At 42.6% G+C, this 18,034-nt stretch overlaps 1 protein-coding gene across 3 annotated transcripts in view; it reads left to right on the top strand.

Annotated features, from left to right (window-relative positions):
• The window catches only part of SRR (serine racemase), a 42,647-nt gene extending 31,340 nt beyond the window's left edge, over positions 1–11,307 (top strand). For all 3 annotated transcript variants that reach the window (XM_085649097.1, XM_085649096.1, XM_085649098.1), the window contains exons 5-8: positions 5,838–5,957; positions 7,378–7,452; positions 8,127–8,336; positions 9,720–11,307. In XM_085649097.1, the coding sequence (XP_085505223.1) occupies positions 5,838–5,957; positions 7,378–7,452; positions 8,127–8,336; positions 9,720–9,920 (606 nt within the window). In that variant the 3' untranslated portion in view covers positions 9,921–11,307. The remainder of the gene's footprint in view (positions 1–5,837; positions 5,958–7,377; positions 7,453–8,126; positions 8,337–9,719) is intronic.
• Positions 11,308–18,034: the final 6,727 nt, after the last annotated feature.

Here is an 18,034-nt window from a genome sequence, read left to right as displayed (position 1 = left end):
TCGCAAATTGTGACCCGCAATTTGTTGCAATTTGCGAGTCACAAATCACAATGTTCGTACATCTGGCCCTTGGTGTATTAAATTATTTGAGAACAGTAGGAGTGTTCACACGACATCTGGATTAAGTAGAAAGAGTAGGGATGAATTGAAAAACAGCTGGAATAAGAGCATGGTTAGAGATGTCTATATTATGTATTAATGGAGTAGAAATTGATTGATATAATTGTCGGGAAATAATCCACGTGAATAAGAATTATGAGGATTTGAGAAAAAAGTAAAACATTTTTCAGTTGGGTAGTGTAATTGCCAAATATCAACTAAATTAGTTGTTTTAAAAAAAGATTTTAACGTAAAAAAAAAGTTTTAAGTGGACGATATTTAGATTGTGATGATCTCTCTAACAAAGTGTCACATATTAAATTAAAATCCCCTCCAATAATGAGTGGAACATTACCTAGTTTGAGCACCTCTATTGTAAACAAGGACCAAAATTTGAGAACATCATTTGTTTGCCCATAAACATTAATTAAATAGGCGTAGTATCCAATGTAATTTGCTCAGTATTTGAAAATGTAATTTGTTTGCAAAAAGAATAGCCACTCCATTTTTTTTATTAATTGCAGAAACTATACTACCAACCCATTTTTTCTGCATATACGATAAAAACTTATCGTCAATATGTGTCTCCTGTAAAAAACAAATATGAGTTTTGTGACTTGCTAAATAATCTAAAATCTTAACACGTTTAACTGGATGTCTTAAACGTTTAACATTCCAAGAAACAATTTTAATATTATTGAAATTAGCCATACGTTAATAGGAATGTCAGTAGAAAAGGACAGAACAAATAGCATATCAAAAGTAGCTCTAGACAAGATAAATAGGGAGAAAAGTAAAGACAAGGATAAACATGCGTAAGACAACATGAAAACATAAATAGAATTGTAGAATCACGTATACCCATGACCAAGAATAAACCACCCAAAAAGAAAGCCCATATAGCTAATCTGAAAAAAAGGGCAACTTAAATTGAAAAGGAAGACCTAAAAAAATTACTCAGAAAAAATAAATACAGTCAAGTATTCGTAGCATTTGTTTCCATGGACATTGATGATTGTTGATCCATGAAAGTACGTAGTTCTTCTGGTAGCTGAAAGGATTTTGAGACGCCATTTTTCTAGATTCTCATAGTAGATGGATCGAAGAGACTATATTTAAAACCAGAGGAGCGTAGTCGTGGTCTCAGCTTAGTAAATTCTTTACGTAGTTGAACAGTTTCTTTGGCAAAGTCTTGGTGTTTGTAGATTTTATTTCCATTTACCATTAAAGATGGAATTTCTCTAGCTGCCTTCCTAATCATCACTAAATGATTATGGGGCAGAACTTTAAATATCATTTGTCGGGGTTTGCTGTGACGAGGGGTTTGGTAAGAAGGAATTTTATGCACTTTGTCTATTTTGAATTTCTGAAAATTGCAGCTTTAATAGACCTGGTAACAATTTTTTTAAGTACTGCCTACAATAATTTCCTTCCACGTCTTCTGGCAGATTAAAAATATGTAAGTTGTATTGATGGTTACGATTTTCTAAATCTAACAGTAACTGACTAATCGGTGACATTTTTGCTACCATAGGTGTGAAGCTATCAATTGTAGCTTTATTATCTTGGAAATTGAGTTATCCGAAATTTTCATTGCGAGACTAGCCATGTCTATATGGATATTTTTAACTTCTGATGCAATAGAGTCAGTATTTAAACGAACAGCTTTCAATTCTTCCAACAAAGTGGACAAAGAAGGTTAATTCGAGTCCACAATCCTAGATTTAACAGGTAGTGGAGAAATAGTTTGTTTACGTTTGTTATTCCCTGCAGAAATGGTTTTTCTTTCCATTTTACTGAATTAGAGCAATTAAATATATATTTTTTAAAATGTCACCAAAAGTTGAGATGTAGAAGCAAAACTAAGAGATATTCTTCAAGTAATTAAGAGTGCAACAGCTAAAACTGACCGTGGGAGTGGTTCCAGGCCTCAGCCTCGTCTTTTCCTGAAGTAGAACTCCGCCATCCTTACAGGAATCTCAGCAGAGCAGCCGGTGGAAACAGCAGCTGAGGAAAATGCACCAACTCTGTCAGAAAAGTCTTCCCAAATCTGCCAAAGCGAAGCGCTGGGGTGAACCAACAGAATTTTGGGCAATAGGTAAGTGAAAAATGCCCTAATCGACTGAAATACGTCTTCAGTAAATGGGGCTAATTAGAGCGTCAGTGGGAGGCAGCCATCTTGATGTGCATGTTCACCCGCCTGGCAATGCTAACAGTTTAATTTGGCCCTGAGCTGCCTCAAGGTGCTGTAGAATAGAGACATCACCGTAAATGCACCCAAAGTTCCTAATCTTAGTTTTTTTTCACACTGCATAAACAGGCAAGATTTATACTAACATGTATTTTTCAGGGGGGGGGGGGGGCCAGAGGGAATAGATGTACACGGAAAGCTGAAATGCTGAGCCAAAAAGTACTAAATGAAATATGTTACACCCACGTGGAAGGCACGCATATAATACTGAAATTCTGAGCTAACCATCACCAAATTAAACATGCTTCACCTTCCTGGAAGATGTAGAGATAATGCGGCATGCTGACAGCACAATCTGCAACTAAAAAAGACCCATCTTTCCTGGAAGGATGCATAAGCAGCTGAAATGTTGAGTCCATTTTAATCATTTAAACACCTGAAGTGTTCTGGCCACTCGGTCGAGAGCTTTCTTATATGTAAATGATCTGATTAACTGAATGACCTGATCACCATCTCAGAAGGTCATATTCCACTAACCTCGCTGTGCAGCTGCAACACAGTTTTCAGTCAATGCCCCCAGTGATCAACTGAACTGAAGTCCACTGGCAGCAGAAGTCCTTTTGTAAACAGCACGCCATTAGCAGCCATTTCAAATTAACAGCAATCATTTGAGACAATGCTTTTCATATGAAATACTGTGCAAAGAAAGAGCTATGAACCAATAAGATTGTAACATTAACAAAATCCAGAGTAGTGTTTAACTTGTGAAAGACCCATCAGTGCTGAGGGTGGATTTCATCCTCAGACGTTAACATCGATGGTTTTGCTCATAACAGAAACTGAACCCGATGGAGGGCAGCAGATTGCACTAATAAAAGAAACACAAGGAAGAGTAGGTGGGAAGTCAGCCTTCACAGTCGGCAGCACTGACTAAAAAGTCTTGGTAAAACAGCCTGGAAAGAAAAGGTTACGCAGCATTCAAGTTTCCTGTTTCTTGAGGGGTTAATAAATATTTGAATGATGTGGTCAAGTCCGAGAGCTGCTTTTTACTCATGTACCAACCGGCTGCAGCGAATCTCAGTCAAGCTCTGGAAGCCATCTTCAACCAATTAGTCTTTTCTGCAATGAAAAGTCAGCACAGCAAAAAAATACGCAAAGCGTGTAAATCCGGACTGGGAACCCAAAGAAGCCCTGGCAATTTTGCCAGGCCAGCGACCCCCCCCCCACCCCTGACACGTGGGAAGCACTGCTTTTTTTTTTGTTACTTGGACCCAAAATGGCAGCACCACTGCAAATCCGTCCCCCACCCTACCCTACCAGCCTCCCGGGGAAACGCCTGATGCCCGCTAGAGCCAGTCCAGCTCTGTCGCTCACAGCTGTCCACACAGCCACCAACACCACATCCTTCTCCTAATCTACCTCAAAGAATTCTCACGCACTGGTGCTTGCGTGTGTTCTCCGGCTGACGAGTAACACCTGTACATAATTAGATGGTAATTTTTAACTTTTGGAAGGGTTGTTAAATGCCAAAAGGAAAGTGGGCGAGTCTGGCCCTTTAAACCGCAGCAGAATTGTCAGGAGATAAAACAAGCGACGGCGATGGCTGGAAGGGACAAACGTGCAAAATGCGAAGGGGCGGGAGGGCTGAGATATGCTGGCAACAATCAGGCAACAAGCAGAAAAGATGACAAGAAAAAGCAACAACGCAGAAGTGACGGAGAAAACAAACGATTGGTAGGGAGGGTGTGAAAGTGACAGACGGGTAAAATGCAGTGGGTGGGAGGGACGATGGCAACAACCACGGGGGCAACAAGCAACAGAGTGTGCAGGAAAGATGGCAGAAAAAGCAGCAATTCAGGAGCGATGGGGCAACAGGATGGCAGCAACAATATAGGAGCGAAAGGGCAACAAGCAATATGGGGAGAATGAGCAATGACGATGGGAAGCAAACAGTGAGAGAGAGAGAGAGAGCGAGAGCAATATGGGCGCTAGTGGGGGTTTCACAGAAGCACACAGCCACGTCAAGCACTCGTATGGAGTACTTGAACACAACAACAAAAAGTAGCTCCAAAAATAGGAGCAGTGGAAGAACACAAGTACTTGGTCCTTGCTCCATGGGAGGCCCAAAACACAGGAAAAAGATATGACACGCCAGGCTGTTACAGACTTCAAGCAAGCAAATGACAGCTTCACTGAACCTAATAAACGGCAAACTATGGATGGGCTGTAAGCTGAAGACATCGCATGTGCTGTATATGCAAAACCTAAAAATAGGTAGTTGTCTGACTAGTACTAGAATGAACCAATCAGCATGAAGCATGATCAGAGTGGCCAGGAGAACGTGATAAAATAGAGAGTTGGAGGGTGAATAAATCCTGCAACGTAGACCAGCTTAGATCTTCAGAGGTCTGCTGTATCCAAAATCCAGAGGGAACAGGGTTGTTATGGGAAAAGTGTGAATTGCACATGCGTTGGCTAGCATAAAGTCAATACATTTGATACAAATCATGTCACAAGATAATCCATATATGAGCACTCTACCAAGCATGAGAAAGATGATTATTTCTGCAACTGAGATGGAATTCTCTGCATATTGGGAAAACCCAGAGAAGATTGGGAATGCCCGCAGATGGGATATGCAAATATGGAAAGAACCAAAGAGAAACATTACAGCTGTGCATGATATTTCAGCCCAAGAGAAGAAGAAAATTAATAGAGCCATTTGTAATAGGTTGACCCGAGAAGAATTTGTGTGGCTATAACACACGGATTAAGCGAGCAATGGGCCGAGGTAACCATGATAGGGACAGAATTCTTACAAGAAACAGAAAATGAAGGCAAGAAAGTCATATCGTAGATTAACTTAAAATGGATCTACTTGGGAAAAAAAGAGAAGTAAGAAATCAAATGCAGACTTAGTAAGGAGACCCAATGTAACACCCCTATAACGAAGACCGTAAACAAACAAAAAAACAAGCCACAGTCTAGGAAATGGAAATCCAAATTAATCACAAAGTAAACATAATCCCAATACCAACAAAAATATACTAATAGCATTCTGGTCTCATCTCTCCCATAAACCTGTCACCAATCCTCTTCAGGATGGATGAGATTTGTTTAAATTAAATGAAGCCGGAGCCAGCAACCAAAAGGAAACTACCCAGAATGGCACTTGACACTTGAAAAGCTGTGAAGGACTGAGATACTCATGGAAGGATACCTCCTGTTAAACTAGGGCTGAGATACTCATGGTAGGATACCTCCTGTTAAACTCTTTCCTGTCATTCATAAACATTTTGTTGCTGTTTGCAACTGAATGATTTGGACTTCAGTGTTTTTAATTTGAGTGGCACTTATTCTGTATAGTGTGAGAGACACAAAAGGCAAATGCTGTAAGTGTGTGATATATAAAATGAAACAGTGGTGTGCCTACTCGGGGAACTTAGTGGGTGTCGTAAGCCTGAGCTCATCAAGGTACTACTCCCTGTCAATCACTCTTGGATTGTAGACGGTTCTCATTAATGCCCGCCTGCTCTTCCTTCCACAGTCCAGAACGTACACAGCAGCAAACAAAGTGCAAGAAACTGGAGGGGTCCTGGTGCACCCTAACCAGGACCCGGCAGTAATTGCAGGACAGGGTTCGATTGGCCTCGAGATACTAAAGCAGGTACAGTAAGACTAGCTTGTAAAGGTAAGCTGCTCCTCCTCTGCCCCCCCTTCTTTCTGCCTGCTTTCTTTCTCTTCCTTTCCCTCTTCTTCTTCCTGTCCTGCCTTCCTCTCCCTGTCCTCCCTTCCTTTTCCTTTCCTCCCTTCCTCTTCCTGTCCTCCGAAACAAGTTACTCCATTTACAATTTGTTTTAAGTCAAACACTAGACTATATTCCCAAATGGCAACCAAAACCATAGAATACAAAGTGCAGACTATGCCAATTACATGAAGAAAGTCTGATGCACATTGTATCGGTCTGTCCGATTTTACTAACTGAACGAAACATTTTACTGAAGAGAATTTTTAACTCGCATGGCATTAGATCATGTCGGCATGCCATACTTTTTTCATGAAAGGGCAGATGCCTTAAATAACAGCAGAGTTTTACATTTTTTACCTTAAAGCGGATCGACTATTGACTGAAAAGGGACGTTGGCACCTTATGAAATACCCTGCTATAACCCAATTTGATCATCACAGCTGTAATTGGCTGTAGAAAGTGTTAACTAGACAAGTTTACATTACTATGGACTTTATAGAGTCACTGTGTGACCACATTTAAAAAGAGGGAACAGGATGTGTACTGTTTCATCTTTATTTACCCCAAGATTAGAGGCGACTTTGCATGAATATGACCGCACTTTAGTATGTTTAAGTCAGGAAGAATAGATTTAATGAATTGATAAAATGTTTATATAAGATAGATGAATATTTTAATATACCAGTATTATCAATGTTATGATTATAATGAAATTGTCCAAAGTGTCATTTAATGTTAGAAATCAGTGTTTAACACATTCAATGAACTTGTAATTTTAATGATCCAGCTGTATAAATTATTATGTTTTTTTATCTGATTAAAATATACTTTGACTTTGACTTGTCCTCCCTTCCTCTTCACTCAATCTTCGTTCTTTTACCCTTCATCTTCCTTTCCGTCCCTTCCTCTTTCCTCTTCTCCCTTCCACCTCCTGCCCTCCTTCCTTCCTCTTTTCTTTTCCTCTTCTTCTCCTCCTCCCTTTTCATCCTCCTCCTTCATTCCACCTCCTCACCTCCCCCTCTGTTCCTTCTTCCCTTCCTTCCTCCGCCTCCTCCTCCCTCCCTTCCTTCTTCTCCTTCCCCCTCCCTCCTTCTTCAAATCCACAGTACTCCATTTGCCCTGGCACACAGAACTATGTTAAACCTACAACCTTTGAATTGTAAGAAGGGGCGCATTGCTCACACCACAGACTGATCTCACAGTGATCTCCAACATCTATCCTAAGACACATTGCACTTGTTACACACTAATCTCTAATACGCTGTGATCTTCATTTGTGATACACAGATTAGGCTTCTTGGAAAACTGTTCCTTTCATAAGGCTTTTTTATTCCATAAGGTGCCGGCAGTGAATGCACTTGTGGTTCCGGTGGGTGGAGGAGGAATGCTGGCTGGAATAGCAGTTGCTGTCAAGGTATGAAGTCTTTACTGTTACAAGACACTGAGGTTCTGCATTTGCCACTTTGTATTATAATAGAGAACATTACCTTCATGTTGATTACAGTACTCTGTGCTCACTCTTCCCCTTTCACAAGCTGCTGAGACATGCTTGAACAAGAGACAGTGCTGGAAAAGCTTCCCAGAAGAAACCTTCTTGTATAAGCGCCCCTCCTCTTGTGGCAGAGCGACGCTAAACCTAGAATGAGATTTACCATGAGACAGAGGTGCATGGTGTGGCAAATCTGGTGTAACACAAGGCAGCGCAAGTCTCTGCATTGCATTACACTGTGCCAGGAAAGAATTACATGGTTGAAGCGTGTGTGTTCCCACCCGTCCACCCATGTATTCTGATGCATTCCCAGATTAACCAACACTGGTAGAACTGGGAATGTATCAGGATTATACGCTTTCCCGATAGAGATACAACGAGAAGAAATATCTTTATGCTCTCGTTGTTTCCTCTTTCTAGGTGTGCTGACCCTGATGCATTGTTAGAGCTCTTATCCTCTACTTTTGGTTGGGTTCACTTCATGAACAGAGACTGCGTGCTCATTGCTTTTCCCTCATTGCCATAGTTTCCTGTTTTTACACATCCTCTGACACAGAGAAGAACTCCCTCTTTCCCTCACCAGTGCATTGTTTCCACAGGCACTGAGGCCAGATGTTAAGGTGTTCGCGGCTGAACCAAAGAACGCAGATGACTGCTTCCAGTCAAAGCTGAACGACAGACTGACCCCCAACCAGGCACCCCCAGAAACCATTGCTGATGCAATCAAGACAAGCATCGGAGCTAACACCTGGCCCGTAATCCGCAGTCTGGTGGATGACGTGTTCACAGTCAGCGAGGAAGAAATAAAGGTATTGACTGGGTCATTTAACTTTGCCGATGTGAGTCAAGAGTTTCTGTCTCCGATTGGTAGATATTGTCACCTGGGTGAACTTTAACAGTGACATTAAGACCAGCACCAAAGTGGTAGAGGCTGAAGTGCAGCAAAAAATTAGTGTTGCTGAGCTGAAAGGACAGTATAAGTGTGTTTCTACTCAGGAGAAGCACACTTGAAACAATCACTTTAAAAGATAACAGTCGGCATCATTGTAACATGGAGTTGTCCCATAACAGTCAAGAAGAAAATTCACAGAATTGTGAAAATAGTTATGTTACAATCCAAAAGAAGTCCAAAGGTAGCCATGAAGTAGGTTATAAGTAAGAGGTTTATTAAGCTTAGTTACAGGTTTAGATGGTAAGTAGACGATAAGAAGTTCAGCCCCACCAGGAGCAGCATTCTTGACCCTCAGCCCACACACCACAACTGTCTCTCTGTCAACTCAGGGAACAGCTAATTAAAGGAAAGGATGCAAAGCAACAGTACAACTTGCAACATGTTACTGAGTTCTTTTCATGCTTGATATTGGCAATTGCCCCACCCCACTCCAAGAACCAAATAGCACCACTTCTCCAGTGTTTGCGGGACACAGTTAAAGCCAATGTCTAATTAGCCGACAATGCCGTAGTAAACCAAAGAGATACATGTGGCTTTAAAATTGTCCTTTCTAGTATACTGTACAAAACAGGAAATTTGAATGTCCTCTGCACTAAACCATCTTGGATCCTCGATGCATTGTTGGAAATGAGGACAGTTCCTATCAAATACAATTAGTAATAATGTGTGTTTTATAGCATTTATTACTGCACCTCTGCCATACCAAGTATGTATATAACCTCTCTTATTGTTAACCAGTTTAATGGTACACTCTGGATTCACTTGGTAATGATGAAAGGCTTTACTGGAATTGAACCTTATGACCTGTAAATCCCATCAGAAGTCAGTGGCGAGCTGTAAATTGTTGAGACATTTTGTTGTGATCAGGGGACTTTTCCTACTAATAGTTTACATTAAAGGACTGTTCACCTCCGATATAATCTAAATAAAATAATGTTTGAGATATGGAAGTAGTGAGGGTCATGTCACATTTCCTAGGTTTCTTTTAACTGTTTTCTTTAAAATAGCATTTAATTTGTTTTGTTTTCTATTCTCCGATTTCTTACTTGCTCGTCCACAATGTGTCATGTGATAGTTTCTAGCATCAGTAATGACTAATATGGTTCCTCTCCGTGCTAGTATATCTGAATTAATTACTTTCCAAAAGTGTTGAACGCCATCTCTGAGGGTTCTCTGTCTCAAATTGTGGTGTCTGATAGAGTGTTAGCCAATTGCTGTCTTTGCTACTCTGTCCCAACAGCGGGCGACCCAGCTGGTGTGGGAGCGGATGAAGCTGGTTATCGAACCCACTGCGGGTGTTGGAGTGGCAGTTGTGCTCTCGCAGCGTTTCCAGGCCTTCTCTAGGGAGATGCAGAACATCTGTGTGGTGCTTTGTGGAGGAAACGTAGACCTGGGTGCCTTGGACTGGCTTCAGAACCCCGAAGACACGGCTTCTGCCTGAAAACCAGTTGCAGAACATAGCAAGGATATACAGGCGATGATCGCAAAGTTAAAAATAAGCACTATAGATTTCAATCAATGACATCCTCCATCATCTATTTCAAATCATGGAATGTAGCGATCCTGTTCTTCACCTGCTAATGAGAACTGAGCCCACTACAACTAGTCCCAAGACATCGTCTTCCCCCTTTAAAGAGAAAAGTCCGAAATCACCAATCACTAGAGACATAAACCATGTTAGTTCACCATATCCATTCCGTACCGGATTTTAAAATAGATTATCCTTCCAATTCTTTATGGATCATGCAAAAAATTTCACGTTTTGGGCTTCATGGAGGTACCTAATCCCTGCTAAGGCCACACTCCCAACTAAAGCAGGAGCGGTCAGTATTAGTAGTCTGGGCTATAGTTCCCATTGTATGGGAACATGCTGGTACACCAGAGGGATTTTTATCCTTCACATCGGTTGGGTTTTACAGATTGAGGCTGTGTTTTTTGGGGCTTCGTTACATCCTGGCTATTGGTAGTGGTGTACATAGGTTCTAAATTAGATTCTGGCCACACTGACAATAGTTATGGATGAAGAATTCCTAGTTGGGGTTCCTGTAAGACACTCAGCAATGATTGCACAGGTCCACAGCCGACGTCCACACCACACTTTTAGTATTAATGGGAAAGCCCATGGCTATAGTCCCTGTAACATGGTCAGCAAAGGGCCCAATGGCTAGAGTCATAGTGTGCTTAGCACTAATGAGGAAGAGCCCATGCCTAGCAGTCCTCCTATGCTTTCAGCAGTGATGTGGAAAAGCCCTCCCCTAGAGGCTCGGTAACACTCAATGGGGGTGGGGCCAGTGCAGGGTCCTCATCAAACTGCTAGCAGCTGTGGGCACAGGCCCAAGATGATGGTCCCTATAACCTCAACAGTGGTGGCTCTGGGTCCTGTAACACTCTCATGAGGCAGTGATTGCCAGTGATTCATAATACTAATGGTCCCTGTAATACTGTGCTGTGTTGCGGAAGGCACAATGTTAGGAACTCATGGAACAATCTCAACAGCAATAGATTAAAACCCACCACACTGAATCTAGAGAATCATACACGAGTCTTGATGATGAACTATTGCCCTCTGCTCTGCATTTCAGTTGATTCAGCCTGGACACCGTTTGTACAAGTACTGTTTGTAAATATTCCTTCAACCTCACCTCTGCACTGTGCTGTCATGACTACACTCGGTTACATGTGCAATATTGGAATTTACGGTATAACATATATAGGCATGTATGTTTGCATTAGAAAGCTAGTATGTAATATATACATTTACTTTGGTGTCCTTCCTCATGATCTTTTCCTAATATGTTTTAAATTTATAAATAAACACATTTGAAAGAGAAGTGTTGTTTTTTCAAGAAACTGGGGAACAATGGATATCAAATACCAGGTCTTGATTAATAATAGAAACTATAATCATGTGAAATGAAGTATTGGGAACCACTGTTTCTCTGTTCCAGACTGAAGGTAAAGCACATTTGATCCCAGCAAAAGCTGTTGTTGGAATGTAACACTCACTATCTCTCACCATTAATACTCGGAATCCATTCAGACCCACTGTCTTGAAGAAGGATACCAATGAGTGCTGAAACATGTCGACAGGCAAGACATTGGCAGGCCCATAACCTGACCTGCTTGGTTTGAATCCTGTGATATTGAGAGGAAAATATACATAGCTATGGCCAGCACATACACAATCTTAACTTAGGTCTGATGGAAACACAAATGATAGTTTTTCCATAAAGAATAGAAATACATAACCATACACCATTCCCCAGACCAACTGAGAAAACGAAGGGAGTACATTTGTGCTGATGGCTGTTTCCCAGTGCTAGACGAGGAACCCAGTGATAAAGCATGTCACAGTAGATGGGTGAGGGTTCATCATCCTCCAGGGCTACAAGCTCCAATGTTCATTTCAAAGTAGGATTGGTACTAAGGAGTATTGCATTCTGTGCATATCCTATGATGGCATCTTGTCATCAGAGATGAAGGAGGAATCCAGTGGAGCACAGACACCAACATTAAACATCATCAACCTGTCTCTTCTGCAAGGACCCTTTTATGGTGCCCTTGGTGCTGAACAGATCATTCCTCATGACAAAGCAGAACATGGATTCTTCTGACCTCATAAACCATGCATAATTGCACACTTGACATTTCTGAGGAAGACCATTGAAGAAAACAAGGCAAACCAGTTTCAGGATAAGATTGGCTCCTAAACCAATGGAGGCTGCAATTACAAATGTGAATGTTGATGCTCTTCATATCATAGGCGACAGTGACCCTTGCCTTCACATTCCACTTGATCTCTCCGCCATCAAGCCCTCATCAAGACCTTTGCACTCTAAATGTGCTTTAACTGCATATCTCTACGGTGGCTTGAGTCTTATTTAAAGAAAAAGGGCTCGGACGGTTTCTCCAGATCTAAGCTCATCCTCCTAACCTGTGGCAATCTCCGGACTACATCCTGTCATTAGCGGTGCTTCTGTGAGTTTGACTTCTGGCAAAACATCAGCATTATGCAGGTAACATCCTGCTCCAATTGGACGTCTTGCGGAGCTACAAAATTATCTGACTGAGGAATTGCCTCACAGCCACTGAAGTTTGGATGCCCAATTCTATCTCAAGCTGAACAAGACCTAGAGGGAGTTTCTTCTTATTGGTAATACCAGAAGACAACAATAGGTCTAGGTGTTTCTAGATAGCATTAAACTGGAAACCTCTAGACTCATCAACAGTGAAAAATCCCTGGACTGATGCATCACTACCAACCTTTGGTTCTGGGCACCGTGCACACATTAAACAAAGGCTACCTGACATCAACCAACCCTGCTCTCCAGAGTGAAAACTTTCTTCTAGAGAAGATGATTTAAGATGCTGATCCTGACTTGGCTTACTTGTGGCAGCACTCTATTGGCCGGCTTTCCTGTGCCCCTTCCGAAACTCCTGAAATAGTGCTACCACACGAAATGTTTTCAGAAATTAGAAGGATCACTTCTACACTCGTTGAACTCCACTGAGTTACTCTGCTTGCCCACTCCACCATTATAATCAGCTGCAGTAAATTATGGGATCCCATTGTACCAGGTAAGTAAGGTCAAGATGTCTGGACGGCTTCACATGATGCATACCAGCAGTATCACCAGACTCAAAACCAGTAAGTGCACAGAAAAACAAGTTACTTATCTTCAGTAATGCTCTTTCTGGTGGATACTCTCGTTAACTACAGATTCCTGACCTTTAGAATATTCGCCAGGGGCCAGACAGGATCTGGATGTTTCCACAGCTGTGCTTCTTAGCACCACTAGGTGGTATTGTATGGCTCCAATGGGGCCTTGTTCCTCCCCAGAAGTAAAGCGGTTGGGCTGCATATAGGTGCCATCCCCTGCAAGGCAATATCCATTTCTTGATGGACTCTTTCCGCATCCTTGGGAGCAGAGCACAAAACTGTAGTACATACCTGTGTGCAGATCTCTAATTTAGGACCTATTAGATACTACTCCACAGAATGAGGAGGTGGGAGGGCAGCAAGCAATCAACAGTTAGAGTATCCACCAGAAAAGTGTTACCCAAGGTAAGTAATTTGTTCTTCTGATGGATACTTCTAACCTCAATCAATCAATCAATATAAGCTTCATTTCGACAGAAATGTCATAAAAGTTACAGTAAAAAAACAAATCACATTGCTATTCTTTAGAAGAGCAGAATACAGGTTTACAGCATCATTATTTTTGCATGGTTGTTACTACAACAAAAATGATCTATTAAGCTCGGGAAGCAATGATACGAATGTCATTCAAAGAGTTAAAAGTTAAAACTTTAAAACAGGAAGACAATTAATATATACACTATTTGGTTCGCGTTATTTAGTGCATATCAACATTAAAACTAGGATAAAATCATGTAATGTTTCCTGGCTGCAATGGGGTTTTAATAAAATCAAAATCAAAACAACATTTAATATTCCTTAACTAATGACAAAAAATGTTTAGCGAATAAAGTGCTAGTGCAAAGAGGGTCCAACAGCTTATATAGCCGGGCTTTGGAGTCCCCGCTAATCTGCTTTCGAGTGAAGCTATGTCTTTCTTACGAGCACCTTACACCTTGTGAGCTATGCTTGTCCTAGAAATTTTGCTACACAGCATGCGTAAAACGGCCTATGATCAGATCTAAGGATGCGTATTGCTGTATAGTAGTCTCGTGTACCCAGTTGTCGACAAAGTGCTTTCCGCCATTTTACCCGCGATGATTTGTATGCCGGGCAAGCAAACATTAGATGGGCAATGCTTTCAATCAGGACCTTGCAACATGGGCAGTTTTTCTCCTTGCTTGGGCTCCACTTTGCTGTCGCCTCACGGACCTGGAGAGTTCCGAGCCTAAAGTGGATATAGAGTGTTCTATCTCTTGTTACTTTGATTGTGTTGAGAAAGGGCTCAAAATATCTAGTCTGCTTTTGGGAATAGAATTCTTGTGTTAGTTTACCCACGTTGGGATTACGGTTCTCTCGTAGGTCCACCCATTCCCAGTATAAGCGTTTGAGTTCCTCTCTCCTAGGGAGTATCTGGCCGGTCCAGCAGCCCTGGAGACCAATAGCTGACAGCATTCTTTTGATATTAGCAATCCAGCCTATTTCCCCGCCGGTGTCTAGGCTAATAATCTCGGTCATGGCTTCTGCATAGGAAGAGAGTTCAGGGGTCCGCCTAATGCAGGCCCAAAAGAGTAGAGGGCGCAACCGAGCTATGTCACCCAATGACCGCCTACCCATGTCTAACAATAGAGGAGCGAGGGGGCATATTTGGGTACCTTGACCAGGTCTCTCAGAAATTTATATTCTGACCTGCAGAGCTATTCAAGTTTCTCGAACGCCCAGACTTCTGCTCCATAACGGGCAGAGCTGACTGCTTTTAGGTCATAGATTTGGAGTGCTGGGGCTACGGGCCTAGTATGCGAAAGGCGATGTTCTTTCCCAATTACTCCAGTTATTCTTTTATGTCCCAGCAGCATCTTTGCTATGTGGGGTTTCCAGGACATCTTGTAAGAAAATCTTACACCCAAATAATCAAAGGTGTCCACCTTTTCGAGGGGTGCACCACCTAGCAAGGGGCCGCTCTTGTATGACCTGTGACAATCAAAAGCGATAAATTTGGTTTTGGAGCTGTTAATGACCAGTCCCATGTGATCGCAGAAAAGTTTAAATCTATTAATAAGACGCTGCAACCCTGCTGGGGTCTTAGTTATCAGCCGGGTATTGTCTGCGAATAACAGGGTTGGTATCTTGTTACCTCCCAAAGTGGGAGAGTTAGCAGGCACCTCCAGGAGGAAGTCATCCAACCTGTTCACAAATAGGGAGAACAGGGTTGGAGCCAAGACGCATCCCTATCGAACCCCTCTATTGACAAGGATGCGCTCCTCATGGAGTCGAACTAGAAATTTAAGGATGGACGGGGAGATGCCCATCCCACCAAGCGTTGCCCACAATTTAGATCTAGGGACTAGGTCAAAGGCAGTCTTCAGATCGATAAATGCGAGGTAAAGACTGCCCTTGCCCAGCACAACTACCTTCCAGTAGATAAGAAGTCGAAATACTTGGTCCATTGACCTAGTCTTTGATTTGAATCCGGCCTGATACTGGGAAAGGATGTTCTCGTCCTCTCTCCATGTCTGTATCCTGTGCAGAAGCATCCGCCCAAAGACCTTCTGCATGGTATCTATCAGACTGATTGGTCTGTAGTTGGCAGGGATTTCCCTTGCATCCTTTTTATATATGGGGACTACTTCCGTGCTCTTCCAAGACACTGGGACTAGCATACCATCGACTATGGCATTTGCTAATAGTACGATGTACTGAGCCCAGTTGCCGGGGTCAGTCAAAAACAGATCGCCTGGCAGGCCGTCAGGACCTGCCGCTTTTGAGGGGACAATTCTGCTTATTGCAGCTTCTGCCTCCAAAAGGGTAAAGCATTCCTCTTCTGTCATGGATCCATTTGCGCCGTCTGGTTCCCCATCCGTGTTTGCCTCCACTGCTGAATAGACCTTTGAATTGATCATACCAAACCTGGCTGGTAATATAGTTTGAGGGTGAGTGGGCACCTGTCTTACTACCCCAGGTTACTAGCTTCCAAAACAGATTGGTGTCTTTAGTTAAGCAGGCATCTTTCAATTGTACCCAGCGTGATTCAGCCCAACTTGCCTTGGCATCGCGCTGGGCTAATTTGTAGGATTTTCTGGCAGATTTTATGTACAACTGTTTTCTTCTCTTTAATGGCTTTGGCCAGAGTTGCTATTTTAACCCTGCAATCTTTGTTGTACCAGGAGTAGGGATCTTTGGTGGTGGTGCAAGGTTTTTTGCTCGTGTCTGGAACTTGGAAATATGAGCTTATTTGTGCAATGGTGTGAGTGTGGAGGACCCTTGAAGTGTCTGTTGATCTTGTTGCACTATTAGCTGCAGTTTGAAGCTTGGCTATGCCCAAATTAAGCTCATGTTTGATTCCAGCGGTCTTGGCATTACTTAAAATGACCTTCTTCCATTTCCAAAATTTTCTACAGTTAGATGGAACTATGTCTCTAGTAGTTGTCAGGAGTATGTTATTCGGCTAGTGATGGGTTACCTCCCACAGGGGCTTCAGAGACAGGCACAGGGGGTGTGGTCGCTCTCTGTTGTTGAGCCCACTAACATATCGACCAGATTCCCCCACAGTTTAATATCTAGGAGGATATAGTCAATCCGAGATGGACAACTGGCTCTGTTATAGGTGTTAGCACCTTGCTTGTCAGATAGCGACCTTCCGTTTGTTGCCCCTAACCCATATTCCATGGCAATAGCATTAAGTTGGAGCACTTGTGTCCATCTTTTTACTATGGGGAGGTCAAGTTGGGGTACTGCCCATTTCCTATCTTGATCTTCTGCTCCCGATAGGTCCTCTATGGCCAATGGTTCATAGGTGTAGTTTAAATCTCCCACAACTACTACCCGTGCTTTAGGAGAGCAGTTAGCTAGGAATTCGTCTAATGCTGAAATGGTAGCTGAGGGCCTGCCACCCTTTGTCCCTCTAGCATAAACATTAAAAAGTTCTATTTGGAGTGCACCCCTAGGTCCCCTGATGCTTAGCCACAAAATGTCTGGACTTGTTGAGTGATTCGACAATCTAAAGCTATGCTTGTCCAAGCAATCAAACCTCCAGATGGACGCCCTCTTCCGATAGAGATTGCAGGAATAGGAAAGCAGGTGTATCCTACCTTGTATAGGGGACCAAACTCCACATCTCCTGGAAGAGGCACACGTCAAAGTCACCCACAAATTCGTTCCAATGAGGGAGCTGAATTTTACTATTTAAACCCGCCGCGTTCCATGACACTATCTTCAGCTGGTGTTTGGCTGCAGGATTGATAGCAGCATCTGGCGCAGGAGCGTAGGTGTCAGATTGGGTGTCGACTGGTGCTTGCAAGCCTAAGTGTGTAGGAGTGTTGGCAACTAATTGTTTGGGAATGTCATCCATGAAATAAGTTTGGGGCTTAGGGGAAACCAAGGTAGCAAGGGAGTTAGCTGTATGGCTGCCACTAAAACTAGGTTCTATCCTCCGATTCCTCACCTTTAGAAAAGATACCAAAGCAGTACCTCCCATGGTCTGTAAGGTGGACTCAGACCAAAACGTCCTGCAGGATTGAACAGGTGAAATACCCTTCTAGTTGGACCTGGATGCCATGTCAGTAGTGCTTTGTGAGCATGTGCACTGCTGCACATGTCGCAGTTTGGTAAATGTAAAGAATAGACACTCCGTACCAATGCCCTGCTAGCAATTTAAGCACTAGTGGAATGACCCCCAGTTCTTCCAGAGGCTGCTCCTTGTCCAGTACCTAGCAGATCTGTAGGGAAATACCTCTTTTTTTGCATGATCACCCCAAAAGGTTTGCCTGATGCTGCTGGTGTTTCGACCTGCTAACCAAATCTCAATATCAGTGCTCTGACCCCTAAAAATTTAGTGATTGATTTGGCTTCTATCCAATTGGCATAACTTAACTTACTTATATGGTACCAGCGGTACCCAGGGCCTGTAAGTTAAGCTG

The sequence above is a fragment of the Triturus cristatus genome, chromosome 3_2, assembly GCF_964204655.1.
Source record: "Triturus cristatus chromosome 3_2, aTriCri1.1, whole genome shotgun sequence".
NCBI lineage: Eukaryota > Metazoa > Chordata > Amphibia > Caudata > Salamandridae > Triturus > Triturus cristatus.
This window is presented reverse-complemented; position numbering and strand designations above follow the sequence as displayed.